This window comes from Hemiscyllium ocellatum, chromosome 4, assembly GCF_020745735.1.
Source record: "Hemiscyllium ocellatum isolate sHemOce1 chromosome 4, sHemOce1.pat.X.cur, whole genome shotgun sequence".
Taxonomy (NCBI): domain Eukaryota; kingdom Metazoa; phylum Chordata; class Chondrichthyes; order Orectolobiformes; family Hemiscylliidae; genus Hemiscyllium; species Hemiscyllium ocellatum.
The window spans coordinates 74423654-74441471 of NC_083404.1; the positions used below are offsets into that span (position 1 = coordinate 74423654).

Consider the following 17818-nt stretch of genomic DNA (forward strand, 5'->3'; position numbering starts at 1 on the left):
TTAAAAAGAAATTAGGAAGGCAAACAGGGGCCAGAAATATCTTTGGATCAAGGAAAATCTCAAGGCTTTTTACAAGTATCGTAAGAGTCAAAGGATTACCAGGGAAATATGGAACCTATTCAAGTCCAAAAGAGCAAACCTGTATATTGGGCTAGTGGACATGAGCAAGGTCTTAAATACACATGCTTCATCTGTATTCACAGAAGAGAAAGACAATGTAACTGGTGAAATCACTTGGGATGATGAAGTTCTTGAACACGTTAAGGATAATAAGGTGGTGGAATTAGAAATTTTAGAAGGCATACTGATGCATAAATCCCCAAGATCTGATGAGATACAGCCCAGGCTGGTATGGGAGACATGGAAGGATATTGCTGGGGCATTGGCAGATATACTTTGCTGGCCACAAACAAAGTGCCAGATGGAATCCTGCAGGATAACTAATGTTGTTCCTTTGTTCTTGTGGGCAGCAGGGATAGGCAAGGTAGTTACACACCAGTTAGTCTGATATCAATGGTAAGGAAAATATTGGAAAAAATTCTGAATGACAAGATTAATTAATACTTGGAAAGGCCGGGATTGATCAGGGTTAGTCAGTATGGATTTATTTGAGGGAAATCCTGTCTGGCTAATTTAATTGAGTTTTTTGAAGGGTGACTGAGTATATTGAGGAGGATAGTGCATGTGATTTACATTGACTTCAGCAAAGCCTTTCACAAGTTCTGCATGGAAGGCTGGTCTAGAAGTTAAGGGCCAATAGGCTCCAAGGCAAGTTGGCAAAGCGGATCTGAAATCGGATTACAAAATGGAGGCAACAAGTGATGGTGGAGAGTTTGTTCCTGTATTTGGAAGCCTGTGACCAATGGTTAATCACAGAGATTGGAGCAGAGACCTTTTCTGCTTGTTACATACATTCATGACTTGGCTATGAATGGAGAAATGTGTTTAGTTAGTGCATTTGCAGGTGAGGAGGATGGTGTCAGGCTAAAGTCTGATCAGCAGTAACAGTTGGAATTTAATCCTGATATGTATGAGGTGGTGCATTTCGGGAGGTCTAATTATGGTAATTATGAAGGTGTCAGCACAGTTGGATAGGATGGTGAAGGAAGGCATGCAGATTGTTTGCCTTCATTAGCCGGTGCATTAAATATTAGAGTAAGAAAGTCTTGGTATCACTTTATGAAACATTGATTAGACCACAGATGAAATTTTGGATGTAGTTACGGTTGCCACACTGTTGGAAAGCTTGCACTGGGGAGAATGCAGAGGAGATTAATCTGTATGTTTCCTGAAGTGAAAAGCCTCACTTATAAGGAGAGACTGGATAGGCTAGGTTTGTTTTTCTTGGAGACGAGGAGGCTGAGGGGAGTTATGAGAGGTATAAACAGAGTAGATCATGTGAATCTTTACCCCAAGCCATTTGAGTTTAAGACCAAAGGTATATGTTTAAAGTGAAGAGCAAGTGACAGTGGAAATCTGAGAATTTTTTTTCACTCACAGGGCTGTAGATTTATGGAACATGCTGCTAAGAGGGTGAGAGAAAGTAAAGATGCAGATGCTGAAGAGCCAGAGTCAAAAAGTGTGGCACTGGAAAGGCACAGCAAGTCAGGCAGCATCTGACAAGCAAGCCAGTCAATGTTTTGGGTATAATCCCTTCATCAGGAATTTCCTGATGAATGGCTTATGTGCAAAATGTTGACTCTCGTGCTCCTTGGATGCGGCCTGATGTGCAGATCTTTTCCAGTGCCACACGTTTCAATTCTGTCTAAGAGGGTAGTGGAGGTAGATACTTTCACAACATCTAATAAAGATCTGGATGATTACTTAAAATGCCAGACCACAGTAGGCTATGGACCAAGTGCAAGTAACGCAAGACTCGTGCAGTTTAGTGTTTGTTGATCAGCATGGACGTAAGGGGCCAAAAGCCTGTTTTAATGCTGCAGGATTCTCCATGACTGTCTCTCTCTCTCTCTCTCTCTCTATCTTTCTCTCTCCGTGACTCTCTCTTTCTCTCTCAGTTTCTTTCTTTCTCTTTATATACAGTCAGTAGTATTGGCCTTCAATGGCATGATTGCCAGTGAATCAATTCGGGTCACTTGCTCTTCCCACGGGGTTTGCTGTTGGATGAGCAGACACTAGCAAGTAAACACTAGCGGCAAGCTGCTGTGTTAATTGGCATTGCAAATCAAGACAAAGCAAGGCAGGGATTAATTAAGCAAACTGATAGACATTACATGAATGAGTGCTAAGAAGGTAAGGGATGCAGCCTGATCTAATCCATTAGCTGAGTGCCTATCACTGTTTGCAAATTCACCCTGAATAATCTTTCAATGATCATTACTGGCGTGCACTGTATGACAGATCTGTATTTCCTATGTAGCCTGCAAATGGATTGAAGAGGTGTCATGATGGTTGAGAAAGGTTGGTGAATGTCAGATGCCAATGGCCATGAATGAGGGATGCATGTGTTTGTGCACATGATTCAAGCCTTGAAGTTATGTTTGGTCCTGAACAACGTAAAGGTTCTTCAACAGTCTGGATTCTCAACATTTAGCTTATTCAACTCATTTGGTAATGTAGGAAGCTAAACATTACAGGGCAAGTTGTACTGTTAATGAGACGTTTAACAAATAATAATCCCCCCAAATAAGCAACCTTTTACTGCCTCAGGAGAAACTCGCTCAACAAAGCAGAAAACATGGACTGAGATGCATTCACTCATGGGACATTGGTTTCACTGGGCCAGCATTTATTAACTACCAATTGTTGCCCTTGATGTGGTGGTGGTGAGCTGATCTCTTGAACTGCTGCAATTCTCACCATAGCCCATATCACTGAGCCATCTAAAAGATTCTACTTACTGTCTTCAAACTACTGTGGGAGTGCCAGACATTTTATTAATGCAGCCAAAAATCTTTTCTCTGTTTCTGGGCTGCACAATTTCAGACATCCCCATAGCATTTGTGACTTCAACTTTGGAAAAGGTGGATGAACAAGCAAGTACTCCTCAAATTCTTTAGGGTCACAGCCTCCTCAGTGTCCTTGGTCGAAGATCATTCTGTTCATTGGTTCATCCTTCAGTTCTGTTGTGCAGCTATGAGATTGGCTACCCCACCATAGGTTTTTATAATTGTCTGCAGAAATTTCCATGGCAGCCTTGCTGGTCGACCTCACCCTGCTACTCATTCTTCTTGATGTCATGGCCTCAGTGTGTGGAAATCTGATTCTGGATTCCATCATCAGTTTTCATGCATTCTTCATTATGAACATTTAGGCTGTATTCCTGTTTCTTATCAATAGCCTTGATAACCTAGGAGATTAGCTGCCATCAATAGTTGGATTTTTAGGATCTGAATCACCACTACCACACCATTCTACACTGTTAAAAATATGATTGGTGCATAGCAGCTCAAGATATGCGTAAGACCATTTTGCAGCCAATTATCTGTCATTGCTGCTGTAATACCACACCCTTACTGTCATTGTCATCAGTCAGTAACAAGTATGATTACCCACTTTGGAAATTTGGTATCATTGGTCACAGCTCCTCAGGGTCCTTGTGTGGCTGGTGAGCCTAATCCCACAGACGCATCTCCAACCATAGTTTTTGTCGGTATTTCCAGGAGGTAGAATGGGTCCCTGGCACTGACATTGTTTTCCCCAGTTCCTTTTCTGGGCTTCTTCTTGTCAGAGGGTGTTCTCAAAATAGTGTGTCCCTTCATACAGCTTCCTCAAAGTTGATTCTTGTGAATGAGCGGTTCCCACACAATAAAATCTGCATTCCATTTCTTGAGGGAAGCCTTCAGGGAGTCTTTGAAAAGCTTCCTTATTTCAGTGCCTTCATTGAACTGAGTGAAAATGAATTGTTCTGGTAGTCAGAACTCAAGCATCCTAAGCATATGGCTGGTCCAGAGGAGTTGGTTTCGCATTATCACGGTCTCAGTGCTGATGCTGTTAGCTGCTCCAAGGATACTGAGGTTAGTATGCTTGTCCTCCCAGCTGATGCAGAAAATCCTTCTCAAACAGCATTGTTGGCATGACTTGAAGTGGAGCCTATATGTCCTCCATTTTTCAGTGCCATAAAGAAGAGTTGGACGGATGACTATAAACAAGGATGTTGATGTCAGCACAGATGTCATGGGCATCAAAGACTCTCATCCCTGATTGTCTATCTATTGATTGAAACTGCACTGACATTATTGGTGTAGAGTAGTCTGATTCAGTTGCAGATTCCCTTCGCAAAGCCCAGTTTGGATAGTAGGTCCCACATGAATGGTATCCTGACAAAGGCCTTCTCCTGGTCCAGGCTGATAAAGCAGCACATGGGTCATTACATCCTTGAGGAATGCGAGGCTCTGCAATTGTCCTGCCCAGTACAACACAGGTTTGGTTAGGATGAATCACTGATCCGAGAGCAGGCTGACCCAGTTGGTGGTGACCGAAGATGAGATTTTGTAATCCACAGTTAATAGTGAAATTGATCACCAATTTCTAGCTTTACCTGTCTGCCCCTTCTGCTTATATATGAGAGTGATGATACCTTTCCTTTTGGATTTGTACATCCTACCTGCTAGAAGCATACTGTCTTACACCTCCAGCAGATTCTGGCTAATCAAGTCCCACAGATCGGAAAACAACTCAGCCAGTAAGCCATTGCCTCTGAGAGTTTTATTCTTTTCTGAGAACTCAAGAGTTTTGGTCAGCTCATAGTCATAAAGTCATACAACACCGAAACAGAACCTGTGGTCCAACTTGTCCATGCTGAATATAATCCCAAACAAAACTATTCAAACCTGCCTGCATTCCAAATCTTTCCTATTCATGTACTCATCTAAGTGTCTTTTAAACATTTTAACTGTGCATCCATCGCATCCATCACTTCCTCAGGACGTTCATTCCACATGTGAAAAACATTTTTCCCTCATCTCTTTTTTAAATCTCTCCACTCTCATGTTAAAAATATGTCCCCTAGTCTTGAAATCCCCCATCCTAGGGAAATAAAGTATCTACCATTATCTGTAATTATATACCTCATGATTTTATAAACCCCTATAAGGTCATCTCTCAACCTCATACACTCGAGTGAAAAAGGTCCCAGAAGAATGTGAGGACTGTAGATGCTGGAGATCAGTGTCAAAAAGTGTGGCACTGGAAAAGCACAGTCAGTCAGGCAGCATTCAAGGAGCAGGAGAGTCAATGTTTCAAGCATAAACTCTTCATCAGTAATGTTTTTGATGAAGAGCTTATGCTCGAAATGTCAACTCTCCTATTCCTCGGATGCTGTCCGAATGGCTGTGCTTTTCCAGTGCCACACTTTCCCAGCCTTTCGTTTCAATTTAAACCTTCATATCCTGGTAAATATCTTCTGAAATCTCTCTGGTTTAAGAATATTCTTCTTGTAACAGAGTCCAGAGATAAAGACATGTTCAGCATCTCCCTTGTGCTGTTGACTAAGACCTCCATGACAGAGGACAGAAATGATTGGTAGGCTGCGCTATCTGTGGGTTTCATGGCATACAGTCTAGCATAAAAGTATTTGCCGATCCTCAGGATGTTGGAATGAGATGATGTTACCAACCCCTCTTCTTCCTTCAGGCTGCTGGGCACAGGGATCTCCCTGTGCATCTTATAAAAAAGAAACATGAGCATGTCTCATCCTGCTCCACAGTGTAGATCCTGGAGTGAGGCTTGTTGGCTGCTCACCTCCTAAGACCATCCATGAAATCGACACCAATTGTCTGCAGCAGGAGTAGATTGCGTATAATTTTCTGGAGTTTGGACAGATTTCCCCATCTCTCTCTCTCTCTCTCTTTCTCTCTACCTCTCTCTCCCTTTCAAATCACCTTTGAGGATAAAGAACCTCTTGAGGTTCCCTTTGACAGTTTCCCACCAATCTCATGGAGAATTGCAGAAGGGCTTCATGGCCCTCCAACCTGTGTAATTCTTTTTGAGCTCTTTACTGTTTTCTGGAGTCAACAGTTTAAAACTCAGCTTCCATGTTTCTTGCTGTCTTGCAGGTCATTCTGTAGGTGACAGTCAGCCAGCAGGAGGCTGTGCTCAGAGAATGCTGGTTGGACGTCAGTGGATTTGATCAAGAATGCATGGGACACAAAAAGGAAACCTACTGCAGTGATTGGAATGAGAGCCAAGTGCATCTCATGGTAGATGAGATCCTTGTTTGAGCTACGCCAATCAGGGAGAGCTGGCTGAAAGATATAAGCAGGAGAGTGGTCTCCACCAACACCCTGGAGTTGTTCAGGGAGAGGTGGGCGCTGCAGGGAGTGGAGTGCATTATCTCCCCCTCCAACTCTATTTTGATTTAATCCCTGCCTTCCCTTCACTGTTTGATCACACAGCATTTCCCTTTGGTGTGAAGGGCACTACTTGTCACTGGCCACCCTGGTGTTTTCCTATCTTCCTGGTGGTGGAAATTGAAAAAAAAATAAACAGGAGTGTAAGGGCACTGCTTGTCATTGGCCACTTGGGTGTTTTCCTATCTTCCTGGTGGTGGAAATTGAAAAAAGAAAAAAAAAATAAGCAGGAGAGTGGTCTCCACCAACACCCTGGGGTTGTTCAGAGAGAGGTGGGTGCCGCAGGGAGTGGAGTGCATTATTTCCCCTCCAACTCTATTTTGATTTAGTCCCTGCTCTCCCCTTTATTGTTTGATCACACAGCATTTCCCTTTGATGTGAAGGGCACTGCTTGTCACTGGCTACTCGGGTGTTTTCCTATCTTCCTGGTGGTGGAAATTGAATAAAGATTCGTACACTTTGTGTCTCTCACTGTGTCTCACACCTGCACACACACACAACATGGGTGCTGGGGAAAGGGTGAAAAAAAAACAGGAGTGTCAGGGGTTCTGTTTAAAAAAAGAAAAAACATAAGCAGGAGTGTGGTCTCCACCAACAGCCTGGAGCTGTTCAGGGAAAGGTGGGTGCCGCAGGGAGTGTAGTGCATTAATTCCCCCTCCAATTCTATTTTGATTTAATCCCTGCCCTCCCCTTCACTGTTTGATCACACAGCATTGCCCCTTGTTGTGAAGGACACTGCTTGTCACTGGCCACTCGGGTGTTTCCTTTCTTCCTGGTGGTGGAAATTTGAATAAAGATTCATGCACCTTGTGTCTTTCACTGTGTCTCACACCTGCACACACACAACATAGGTGCTGGGGAAGGGAAAAAGTAGGAGAGTGCACACGGTGTCCACCAACAGCCTGGAGTTGTTCAGGGAGAGGTGGGTGCTGCAGGGAGTGGAGTACATTATTTCCCCCTCCAACTCTATTTTGATTTAATCACTGCCCTCCCCTTCACTGTTTGATCACACAGCATTGCCCTTTGATGTGAAGGGTACTGCTTGTCACTGGCCACTCGGGTGTTTCCTTTCTTCCTGGTGGTGGAAATTGAATAAAGATTTGTGCACCTTGTGTCTCTCATTGTGTCTCACACCTGCACACACAAAAAAGAAAAGAATAAAGAAAAAAAAACAAAAAAATAAGCGGAGTGTAGCTGGCTCTGAGAGAGCTGGACGAGTGTTAAGGACTCTCCATTTTGCCTCAGGGAGAGGACTAACTGAGCTGGCTGCCCACATCCTGTGTGTACTACTAAAACAAAAGGCAGGACTGAGTGACCTTGTGTGTCTCACTGTGTCTCACACCTGCACACACACACCATGGGTGCTGGGGAAAAAATAAGCACTACCGCAGTTAGGCAGGAGTGTGGGAAGAAAAGAAAAAAAAAGAAAAAAATAAGCAGGAGAGTGCACACGGTCTCCACCGACACCCTGGAGTTGTTCAGGGAGAGGTAGGCGCTACAGGGAGTGGATTGCATTATTTCCCCCTCCAACTCTATTTTGATTTAATCACTGCCCTCCCCTTCACTGTTTGATCACACAGCATTGCCTTTTGTGTAGGGCACTGTTTATCACTGGCCACTCGGGTGTTTCCTTTCTTCCTGGTAGTGGAAATTCAATAAAGATTCATACACCTTGTGTCTCTCACTGTGTCACACACCTGCACACACACAACATGGGTGCTGGGGAAAAATGAGCACTACCGCAAAAAAAAACAGGAGTGTCGGGATTCTGTTCACTCTGAGAACTGGCTCTGAGGGAGCAGGATCAGTGTCAAAAAAAAGAAAAAAAAGCAGGAGAGTGCACACAGTGTCCACCAACAGCCTGGAGTTGTTCAGAGAGAGGTGGGCGCCGCAGGGAGTGGAGTGCATTATTTCCACCTCCAACTCTATTTTGATTTAAACCCTGCCCTCCCCTTCACTGTTTGAACACACAGCATTGCCCTTTGTAAAGTGCACTGCTTGTCACTGGCCACTCAGGTGTTTCCTTTCTTCCTGGTGGTGGAAATTGAATAAAGGTTCATGCACCTTGCGTCTCTCACTGCCTCACACGTGCACAACACAAAAAAAAAGAAAAAAAACAAAAAAAGCAGGAGTGTAGCTGGCTCTCAGGGAGCAGGACGAGTGTCAAGGACTCTCTATTTTGCCCCAGGGAGGGGACTAACTGAGCTGGCTGCCCACATCCAGTGTGTACTGCTAAAATAAAAGACAGGAGTGTCCAGGATACAGAAAAATTAAAAAAAAATTAAAAAATAAATAAGCAGGAGAGTGCACGCGTTCTCCACCAACATCCTGGAGTTGTTCAGGGAGAGGTGGGTGCCGCAGGGAGTGGAGTGCATTATTTCCCCCTCCAACTCTATATTGATTTAGTCCCTACCCTCCCCTTCGCTGTTTGATCACACAGCATTGCATTTTGTTGTGAAAAGCACTGCTTGTCACTGGCCACTAGATGTTTCCTTTCTTCCTGGTGGTGGAAACCGAATAAAGATTTGTGTATCTTCTGTCTTTCACTGTGTCCCACACCTGCACACACAAAAAAAAGAGAAAAAAAAATGCAGGAGAGTGCATGCCGTCTCCACCAACAGCCTGGAGTTGTGCAGGGAGAGGTGGGCACCGCAGAGAGTGGAGTGTATTATTTCTCTGTCCAACTCTATTTTGATAAAAGGTAGGGAGGAGGGACTTGGGGGAAGGGTGATGGAGATGTGATAGGTGGAAGGAGGTCAAGGTGAGGGTGATAGGCTGGAATGGGGTGGGGGGGGAGAGGTTAGGAAGAATATTGCAGGTTAGGAAGGCGGCCTATCATCCTCACCTTTACCTCCTTCCACCTATCACATCTCCATCGCCCCTCCCCCAAGTCCCTCCTCCCTACCTTTTATCTTAGCCTGCTGGACACACTTTCCTCATTCCTGAAGAAGGGCTTATGCCTGAAACATCGAATCTCCTGTTCCTTGGATGCTGCCTGACCTACTGCGCTTTTCCAGCAACAGATTTTCAACCCAAGTGACCTATTTGGGCACGTACAAGATTCAACAAGACCAGATTACACCTACTGGAAGATAAAGTGAAGGTAATCAATGATGCCCTGGCACCCACGTGTATACCTGAGCTTAAGTTATTCCTTGGGTTGGTAAATTATCATGAAAAGTTATTATATAACCTGGCCCCACTATCTTGGCTCCCTAACACCTGCTATTGAAAAAGGGTCAGTTTTGGAAATGGTCACACAGACAAGAAGTAGCCTTCAGGAAAGTGAAAAAACAGTTTTTGTCATCTTCGGTTTTTGCCCATTATGATCCCAAGCAAGAGGTGATGCTGACACAGAGTGCCTCCCCATTAAGTATTGGAGTAATGTTAGCTCACCAGTGCCCCACAAGAGAGGAATGCCCAATAGCATTTGCTGCCCAGACTTTCGCTGATGCCGAATGTAAATATGCCCAGATAGGGAAGAAACATTTGGCAGTCATCTTTCGTCTGAAAATGTTCCATCGATACCTTTGTAGATGCAAATTTGTAGTTGTAATGGATCACAAAACCTTGCTAGGACTATGTAAAGTAAACAAGGATATACTGCCCATAGCTGCTGGTCAAATTCATTGGTGCATGCTTATTCTCAGTGTGGACAATTTTAATTTGGAACACTGTCCAAAGGCAAACTGGCAACTGCTAATGTCTTGAACTGTCTCCCCCTGACAGATATACCGCCAGTGGTGCTTCCTTTGGAAGACACTGTTCTGGTTTTAAACTTTCTGGACTCTCTTCTGGTCACCACTGACAAGATCTGGTTATGGACTCAAAAAGATCCCGCCCTGGCAAAACTAAAAACAACTGGTGGTGATGGATGAAATAAAAGGACCATTGCAACTAGAATTAAATGTTTACTGCACCCTATGAGACCAGATCACCACAGAGAATGATGTATTACTATTGGGAGCAAAAGTGATTGTCCTGAATAAAAGTCAAAATCAGATACCGACTGAACCCCATCAGGGGTTTCCAAATTGAAAATGTTGGCAAGAAGTTATGCTTGGTGGCCAGGACTGGATGCCAACATAGCTACATTGATGGGGCAGTGCCCAGAGTGACAACAAGGACAAAAATTAGCACCAGCAGCTGGGAATGTCTGGGTGAACCCTGGACTTGGTTACATGTCAACTACATTGGTCCTTTGATGGGCTCAATGTTCTTAATCATTGGGCATGCCTATTCAAAATGATTGGATGTACATAGAATTCATTGGGCAAATTCAGGGATGACGATTGAAAAGCTGCAAGTGCTGTTCACAATACACAGACTCACGGAAGTATTGGTCATGGAGAATGAGATGTCAGTTAACAGCAGGGATTTTGGATAGTTCCTAAAATCGAATGGCATTCTGCATGTTTGGACAGCTCCATACCATCCAGTGTCCAATGGTCTGGTGGAAAGAGCAGCCGAAACATCGAAGGCAGTCTTAAAGAAATAGCCTACAGCTTCATTTGATACTGAACAGTCCTGGTTCCTATTCAATTATAGGACCACCCCTCATGCAACAAGAGTGATTGCTCTAACTAAGCTGTTAATGGAAAAAAAGATTCCACGCCAGGTTATACCTAACATTCCCAGACCTGGGGGTAGAGTGAAACAGCAGCCAATGCCATAACATACCTACTCTAAGTTTACTTTGGGGATGAATTTTGTTGTCAAAACCATGGAAGTGGCCCTGCATGGGTATGAAGTGAGGTCAATGTGAGGTCAGGTCCCATGAAATACAAAGTTCAGATAGGTGTGACGCACCTGAATAAACACGTGGATCACATGAAAGTTGCTATCTCCTAAATGAGGCATCAGTAAAACATACCTGGCTGCTCAGAAGAGCCATAAAGGCTGTCAGAAACCGTGGGTTCTCCCCCTCTGTATAATTTTGAAAATCCTCAGAGTGTGAGATGTTACCCCCTGAAGAAGAAGAGGAATCTCTCTCTCGAGATGCGAAGCACAAGAGGTGGACTGTGGTCTATTACACTGTTGTTTATGTCTGAATCAAAGTCAGAGGAATCGGACCCAAGGTGGAAACATCCCAGGAGAAGATACAAGACAAGATCAGGTCCAAATTCCCAGACTTAGGGACAGAGGTAAAGATGAAGTGATTGGAACAAGGCACACATGGATGTCCTTGAGTATGAGATTCTTGACTGAGGCTGCTAACCTGTGCCTGACAGATCTAAACAGAAGATACAGAAAATCTCTTTACTCCAGAGACTGGCTCTGACTGGCTGGTCAGTGTCCATGTACTGTACACATGTAGAAAAGGGTGACTTGATGAGAGGATATCATACACTGTGCAGTTCTTGAGTAGATAGACCCATCTGATTGCAATGAGGCATATCTACCTTGCACTCCATCTGCAGGGGTGCTGAAGACATCTTGCAGCTTGGCAATTGTAACTGTTTCCATCAGGAATCTGAATGTGGTTTGCTGTCAGCCTCTCTGGATCGTCCATCCACATTGATGATGCAGCTGAAGTCTCTGGCCAGAATGACTGGACATCACCAGCATGAGTATGAGCTGCTGCAGGATGACTAGCCATCAGTGCATGCAAGCTAATTGGTCTCAGCAGAGCATTTCTGTGCATAATGTCTACTATAAGAGGCATCCTTAACTTCAGAGCTAGCGAAGTTGTCTCCTCACAGCAGAATACTCAGGCAGGAGGAACAGCAATCGTTTCCCCCAACCAAATTGAAGACCCATGTGCCCACAAGCTTGACCATTTCCTGTGGCTGCTGAGGTGTGGTATCCTGTAGAAACAGAAGGCCCGCTTTGCCATTAGTCAGGTAAGCCAAGGTGGAAATACATCGCATGTCAGGTTTAACATTGCATACATTAATACTGGCAATTTTATAATCTATTTTGAGAGGCTATGGAATTACCATTGACACCATTTGTTGAGGAGGAGGTTGGGTCAATTGCTCAGCATCTGCAATGGTTTTTTCCACCTCTCCTACCTGTCCCTCTTTCTGAGTGCCTCTTTTACAGTTTTCTTGCTGGAGGGTGATACCTTACTGTCTTTGGGTTCAATGGCTTGCTTTACCACTTCCAGCCATCTGAGCATATGTGGCCTTCCCACACTGCCACCCTCCAATCTTGGGCAGATCTGGACTGCTTCCACACACAGGTTGCAGCTCTTGGACTCCTTGCAGTCCTTAGTCTGTTGGCCCTTCTGTTTGCAGTTCCTGCAACGAATAATTTTGCAATTTGCTGCTGGACTGCAGATCCAGCACACTCTGGACTGCCCCACTTACATCAGGTAGCCTCAGCTCCCTCTGGTTGCAAAGCTGGAGAGCAAGTGGAGAATAGTCCCATTAGTGTCCACCTTCAGGGCCACCTTGACCTGCTGTTTGCTGGTCCAGATTCTGAAAGTGTCCACTACATTGGTGCTGCCTCCTTTTAGATGTTATGTATCTTTCCAGAAAATTCAGGACATCTACAGCCAGAATGTGACTTTTCTGTGCAGGGAGAATGAGCAATACTGTAGCACACAGGGCAGAGAAGGAGCCCTTACCTTTTTTCTCCTCAAATACCATTAGGAGATGCTCACATTGCTTCACACTCCTGAAAACCATGTTGAAGTAGCCCCCCAGGTGGGAAAATCCTGCAGGCAGAAAATATCTGCGGCTTGGAAACTGTAGCAACCCAGGAGGACTTTCTTCACAAGGAAGGTTCGGCTATCCTTCCTCTGCCTTTTTCGGTCACTCTGACTGTATTGTGCACCCCTTGTCCTGGACTACACCACAGCCATCCTAATTAAACCTTTCCTCATTTATTCTATCCAGAAAATTTTTTTTGGTCCTAGTTCATGCCCTTTCACCTTTCAATTCCTTGAAGTTTTAGAATTTGTTTCCCCTAAATCTGATGAAAGGTTACAGGCCTGAAAGCAACTTTTTCTTTCTTCACAGATGATTCCAGACCGGTGGAATATTCCTATTTTCTGTTTTAATTTGAGGAGTATATCTCTGAGTATGCTCCAAAAGATCATCTTCCTTTCCCTAATCCAGTTAATATAACCTCATGGTGCAATCTGGCTTTCCTCTCAATGTGTATTTTGCTTCCGCTTAAATGTGCACTTACTCTAGCGATCCAATACTGATGAGTAATAGACCTACTGTATAGAAAAATTAGATAATGAGAAATAAATAGAAGAATATATTTATAGCATTCGATGGAGTAAGAGAAGGCTATTGCGAATAAGTTGAGCACATTAAACCAATTCCATCGCAGCCTGTCAGTTTGCCTTTTTAAAATTTGATATGTGAGAATTGATATTTTTTTAAATGAATTATATACTTGTTAAACTATGGCAAAGAATTTCGGTTTACGGTGTTACTTCCCAAAGCTCAGGTGACCAGTTTTCAACTCTTTGCACCGCTGTTAGAAATCAGCAGCTTGTTTTAATCGCGATGCCTAAAGTAAATTAACGTTTTCAAAACAAAAACTGCAACTGAACAAAACCCGTTTCGTTATGTGATATAGTCCAGCAACGCGGACAAGGGATCAATCCATACATTTGAACACGGAAAGGAAGACCGATTTGCAACGCCGGCGATTCTTTTAAGTTAATTTAAAATATGTTGTGTTATTTACAGGAAGAGCTGTAAAGCAAGTTCACATAATGGACCCTGTTGTTCATGACTCCCCAAGGGCGCAATGAACTTTCCTGATTTATTGTAGCATTTTGATTCGTCTTGTGGATTTCTGTCCTGATGCACAACATCGCCATTAGGCCGGTGGAATGGCTGAGGAGTATTAATTATGTTGCCAAATCTGCATTTAACGGAGTGAAATGGAAACATCTAATGAGAACATGGCGATAAAGGGGAGCAAGAATGAAATGTCATCAGAATAATCTTATTTGACCTCTTTTAAATCCTCGAATATTCATGTTTGTAATCCACGTACCAAACGAATCATTTGCAACTTATTCTGTTCCAACTGTAGATGGAGCAAGGCGCACGCCTCAAACAGCATGTTCAGAATTTTCCAAAAACCAAAATTCCTACTCGCGTTTTGTACGAATTATACGAAGAATCGTAAAATTTTGAACGCTCTCGCCATGTTTTGTGCACTCGAACGACTTTTCAGTTTTAAATAACCTTGCAGCCTACAACACGCAAACTTAAAGAAATTTTGCCACCCAGTTGGGTATATCAATAAATTTTAGATGCTGTTGCAAGTGATCTCTCCGGTACCTAGTTAAAAATCACAACACCAGGTTATAATCCAACAGGTTTAATTGGAAGCACACTAGCTTCGACAATTACCTGATGAAGGTGCAGCGCACCGAAAGCTAGTGTACTTCCAATTAAACCTGTTGGACTATAACCTGGTGTTGTGTGATTTTTAACTTTGTACGTCCCAGTCCAACACCGGCATCTCCAAATCAGGTCTCCGCTACCTCATTCCTCGATTGCCGATTACGTTGTAAACATTAGATGTTGACAAAAGCAACTTTGCATAGTGAATTTCAGCATCGGACTCTGGCGTCATATTATTGGGTAGAATGTGTGAGGAGAGCTCAGTATTCCTCTGCCTCCAACTGCTCATTTTGGCATGTTTTGGCAGATCAGCAGTCAGAACTGATAGTTGAAGATCGGTGATGATTTGTCTACTCTTAATTCAATCTTTTAAAACAGTAAACTGGATTGTGGACAGCGTTTTAATGTGTACTGCTTGCCCGGCCACCAATAAAAACAGTCAATAATGGAGGACTTTTAAAGCCATTCTCGAATCCTATCGTACGGATTAACAAGGTGCTGAATGATTCATCGCAAGTGGCTCATGCAGTTCACTGACCTCCGGCCCGTAAGCACAGCCTGACAAAACGGGGCGTCCTCTAGGCCAGTTTAAATAGTTAGGATAAGACACATTGAAAATCGGAAACTGGTGTTAAAAGCAGCTGCGCCGGCTTTTACTAGAAATCATGCCTTTTCCTGAGGTTATGCCCTATGTTTTTGTTAATAGTTTGTGCGCTTAAATATTCTGGGAAACTCGGAATTCGTGCAGTTATTTGACATCCGCTGGGATTTATATAGCCAGCATTTAACCTTACAGAACACCCACAAAAATATGACATGGATATCTGATTACAAATACAGACTTTTGATCTTAAACTTTTTCAAAACTTTATTAACTTGTAAGAAAAAGTGCAAAAAAGTACAAAACATTTCATTTCAATAAGAAATTAAATATTTACATAATGATTGCAGAAGCAATTCTCATCCAGTACAAACCGCGCTGCTTGTGGAAGACTCCGGTCCTACAAATCTGCTCGTTACTAAAAAATAAAGTCCCAAGTGATAAAGGGTATATTGTTTAAGATCATTGTCTAAAGGACACCAAAAACACGTCGTTGTACAACTTCTTGAAACACAAAATAAAAGCAATTTTAAATATACAACCTTAAATATCAGGCAACATATTCAGAACACCCTGAGCACAACTACAATTGTAAAAAGAATCTTTGGTTTGTAATACTGTCGATATTTTCGTCTGGTCTTTTGTTTAAGAAGGTGTTTCCCCTCTACGCCGAAGGGAAACTGGGGTAATACATGGCATTACTGGCGTCGGAAAGGACGGAGGAAATCAGATTGCTCTCTGCAGAAGTCAATCCATTTGGATTTGCTTCTGGTGCACTATAGGAAAGTCCTGCTAGATCAGATCGAGAAACCGACGTTAGGTATTGCTCGAACTCGTTGCGATCTACGTCTGCCAAAAGATCCGCTTGGCTGAGATGCTCCAGGTTGTCCCCGTGGTGTGGATCGGCCGGGGGGGAGAGTTGTCCGACATGCATGTGCTGGGGCCGCTGACTGTTTGCCGAGCACATCTGGCTGTAGTACATGGCCACCACATTGTGACAGGAGCCGAGAGCCCCATGGAAACCACTGTCGTGGTGTCCCATCTGATCATCACCCAGCTCAGCTCTGTGCCTGCGGAACATGGCTATCTGGTTTTCCTGGGTAGAGTAGTCAGGATGCTGGTGGTGGTAACCGGGGCTGTTCGTGTAAGGCATCATTTGGCAATCTTCCTGCAAATGCGGAGGGAAAAACATGGAATTCGCTTCCAGAACATCTAAAGGAGAGGTCTCGGGAGTTGGCAAACCGAAACTGTCCATGCTGCTGGATATGGTTTGCGCGTCCCTGTAATGGCTGAGCGGGGGGATCTGGTTTTGGAGACAGTAGCTTGTGTCGTGATAGGTGAGATTCATGCTTTGGCCGCAGACACGGGCCTCGCTTCCCAGCTGTTGCTGGGAGATGCCGTGCATCAACAGACCTGTGTCTACCCGCTTAATTCTTTTGATCTGTTTTCTCCGCCGGGGCCGGTATTTGTAATTGGGATGTTCTTTCATATGCTGAACTCGAAGTCTCTCTGCTTCTTCTACGAAAGGGCGTTTCTCAGCCAAAGAAAGCCCTCGCCATGATTTCCCTGCAGACACACACACAACATAAGGTCATGACAACTCTACCGGAACAACGCACACTCACATTCGCCATTCGAATCAATGTCGCCCTTATCCAGAATTTCACCTCTCTCACTTAATCACCCATAGTTTAGATTATGCCAGAAAGCGGAATTACTATCTTTATAGATGTAGTTATCGGTTTGAAATGCTGTCAGATGTTCGCTTGCGGTAAACTTAAAGTCAAATGTCGGTCCGGTTTCCATTCTCATTCCCTGGTACTTACCCAACATCTTGCTAAGTTCGGCGTTGTGCAGGTCCGGGTTTTGCTGAGCTAGCCTCTTGCGTTCGTCTTTCGCCCAGACCATGAAGGCGTTCATGGGTCGGCGGATGCGGTTCTCAGACTTGGCTCGATTGGCATTGCTCGCCGGGTCAGCAGCGCTGCCAACCTTGGTCTCCCCGAGAGCACTCATAGAGTCAGCCCACTGGCAAGATCCCAAAGCCGGCAAAATCCCCGCCATGTGGCACCTACTCTGTGTCTGGTCGTCACTGGCGTAACCAGCATCAGGGCTACTCATGCCTGGCGTGCAGCGAAGTCTGGACAGGGAGTTGAAAGGCTCAGCTTTCTGAGAGCTCGCTTCGGGTGGGATGGGCAACTCACGGCTTGATTCTCTGCGTGGTCTGGCTCAGCAGTGTGGGCAAATACACCCAAATAAACACAGCCCAATCGCTCCAACAGTTCTCGGCTTTGGATGTTGCAAAGTTTTTGGTAACTGGGCTTGATAAGCATCAAGGCGGCCAATCAGAAGCCAAAGGGGTGCGGCGTTGCCGGGAAAGGGTTGGGAGGCGGAGTCTGAAAGGCGCCCACTCGCGGCTCCGCTCCTGCCTCCTCCACCCTGCAATGATCCTGATGGAGATTTCCGAATGGCCTTTTTTTAAAACAAAATCGGTCAAATTGCAACTTTGACAAACAACGTATATTCAAGGCTGTCTATAAATACGTTGATTCACAACAGTCCAAATGAAACGAGAGCCCTTTTATTAA

General features: G+C 44.2%; 1 protein-coding gene across 1 annotated transcript; it reads right to left on the minus strand.

The window, feature by feature from the left end:
• Positions 1–15535: 15535 nt before the first annotated feature.
• On the minus strand, positions 15536–17511 carry LOC132815418 (transcription factor Sox-17-alpha-A-like). Its single transcript, XM_060824334.1, has 2 exons — positions 17060–17511; positions 15536–16799 (listed from the first exon to the last, which is right to left on the minus strand). Exons 1-2 carry the CDS (start codon positions 17349–17351, stop codon positions 15898–15900), a joined length of 1194 nt encoding a protein of 397 aa, XP_060680317.1. The 5' UTR covers positions 17352–17511; the 3' UTR covers positions 15536–15897.
• Positions 17512–17818: the final 307 nt, after the last annotated feature.

Coding starts and splice junctions, on each gene's coding strand:
- LOC132815418 (XM_060824334.1), bottom strand. CDS start 17,351: ATGAGTAGCCCTGATGCTGGTTACGCCAGTGACGACCAGACACAGAGT. Junction 16,800..17,059: donor CGAACTTAGCAAGATGTTGG/GTAAGTACCAGG, acceptor GTGTGTCTGCAG/GGAAATCATGGCGAGGGCTT.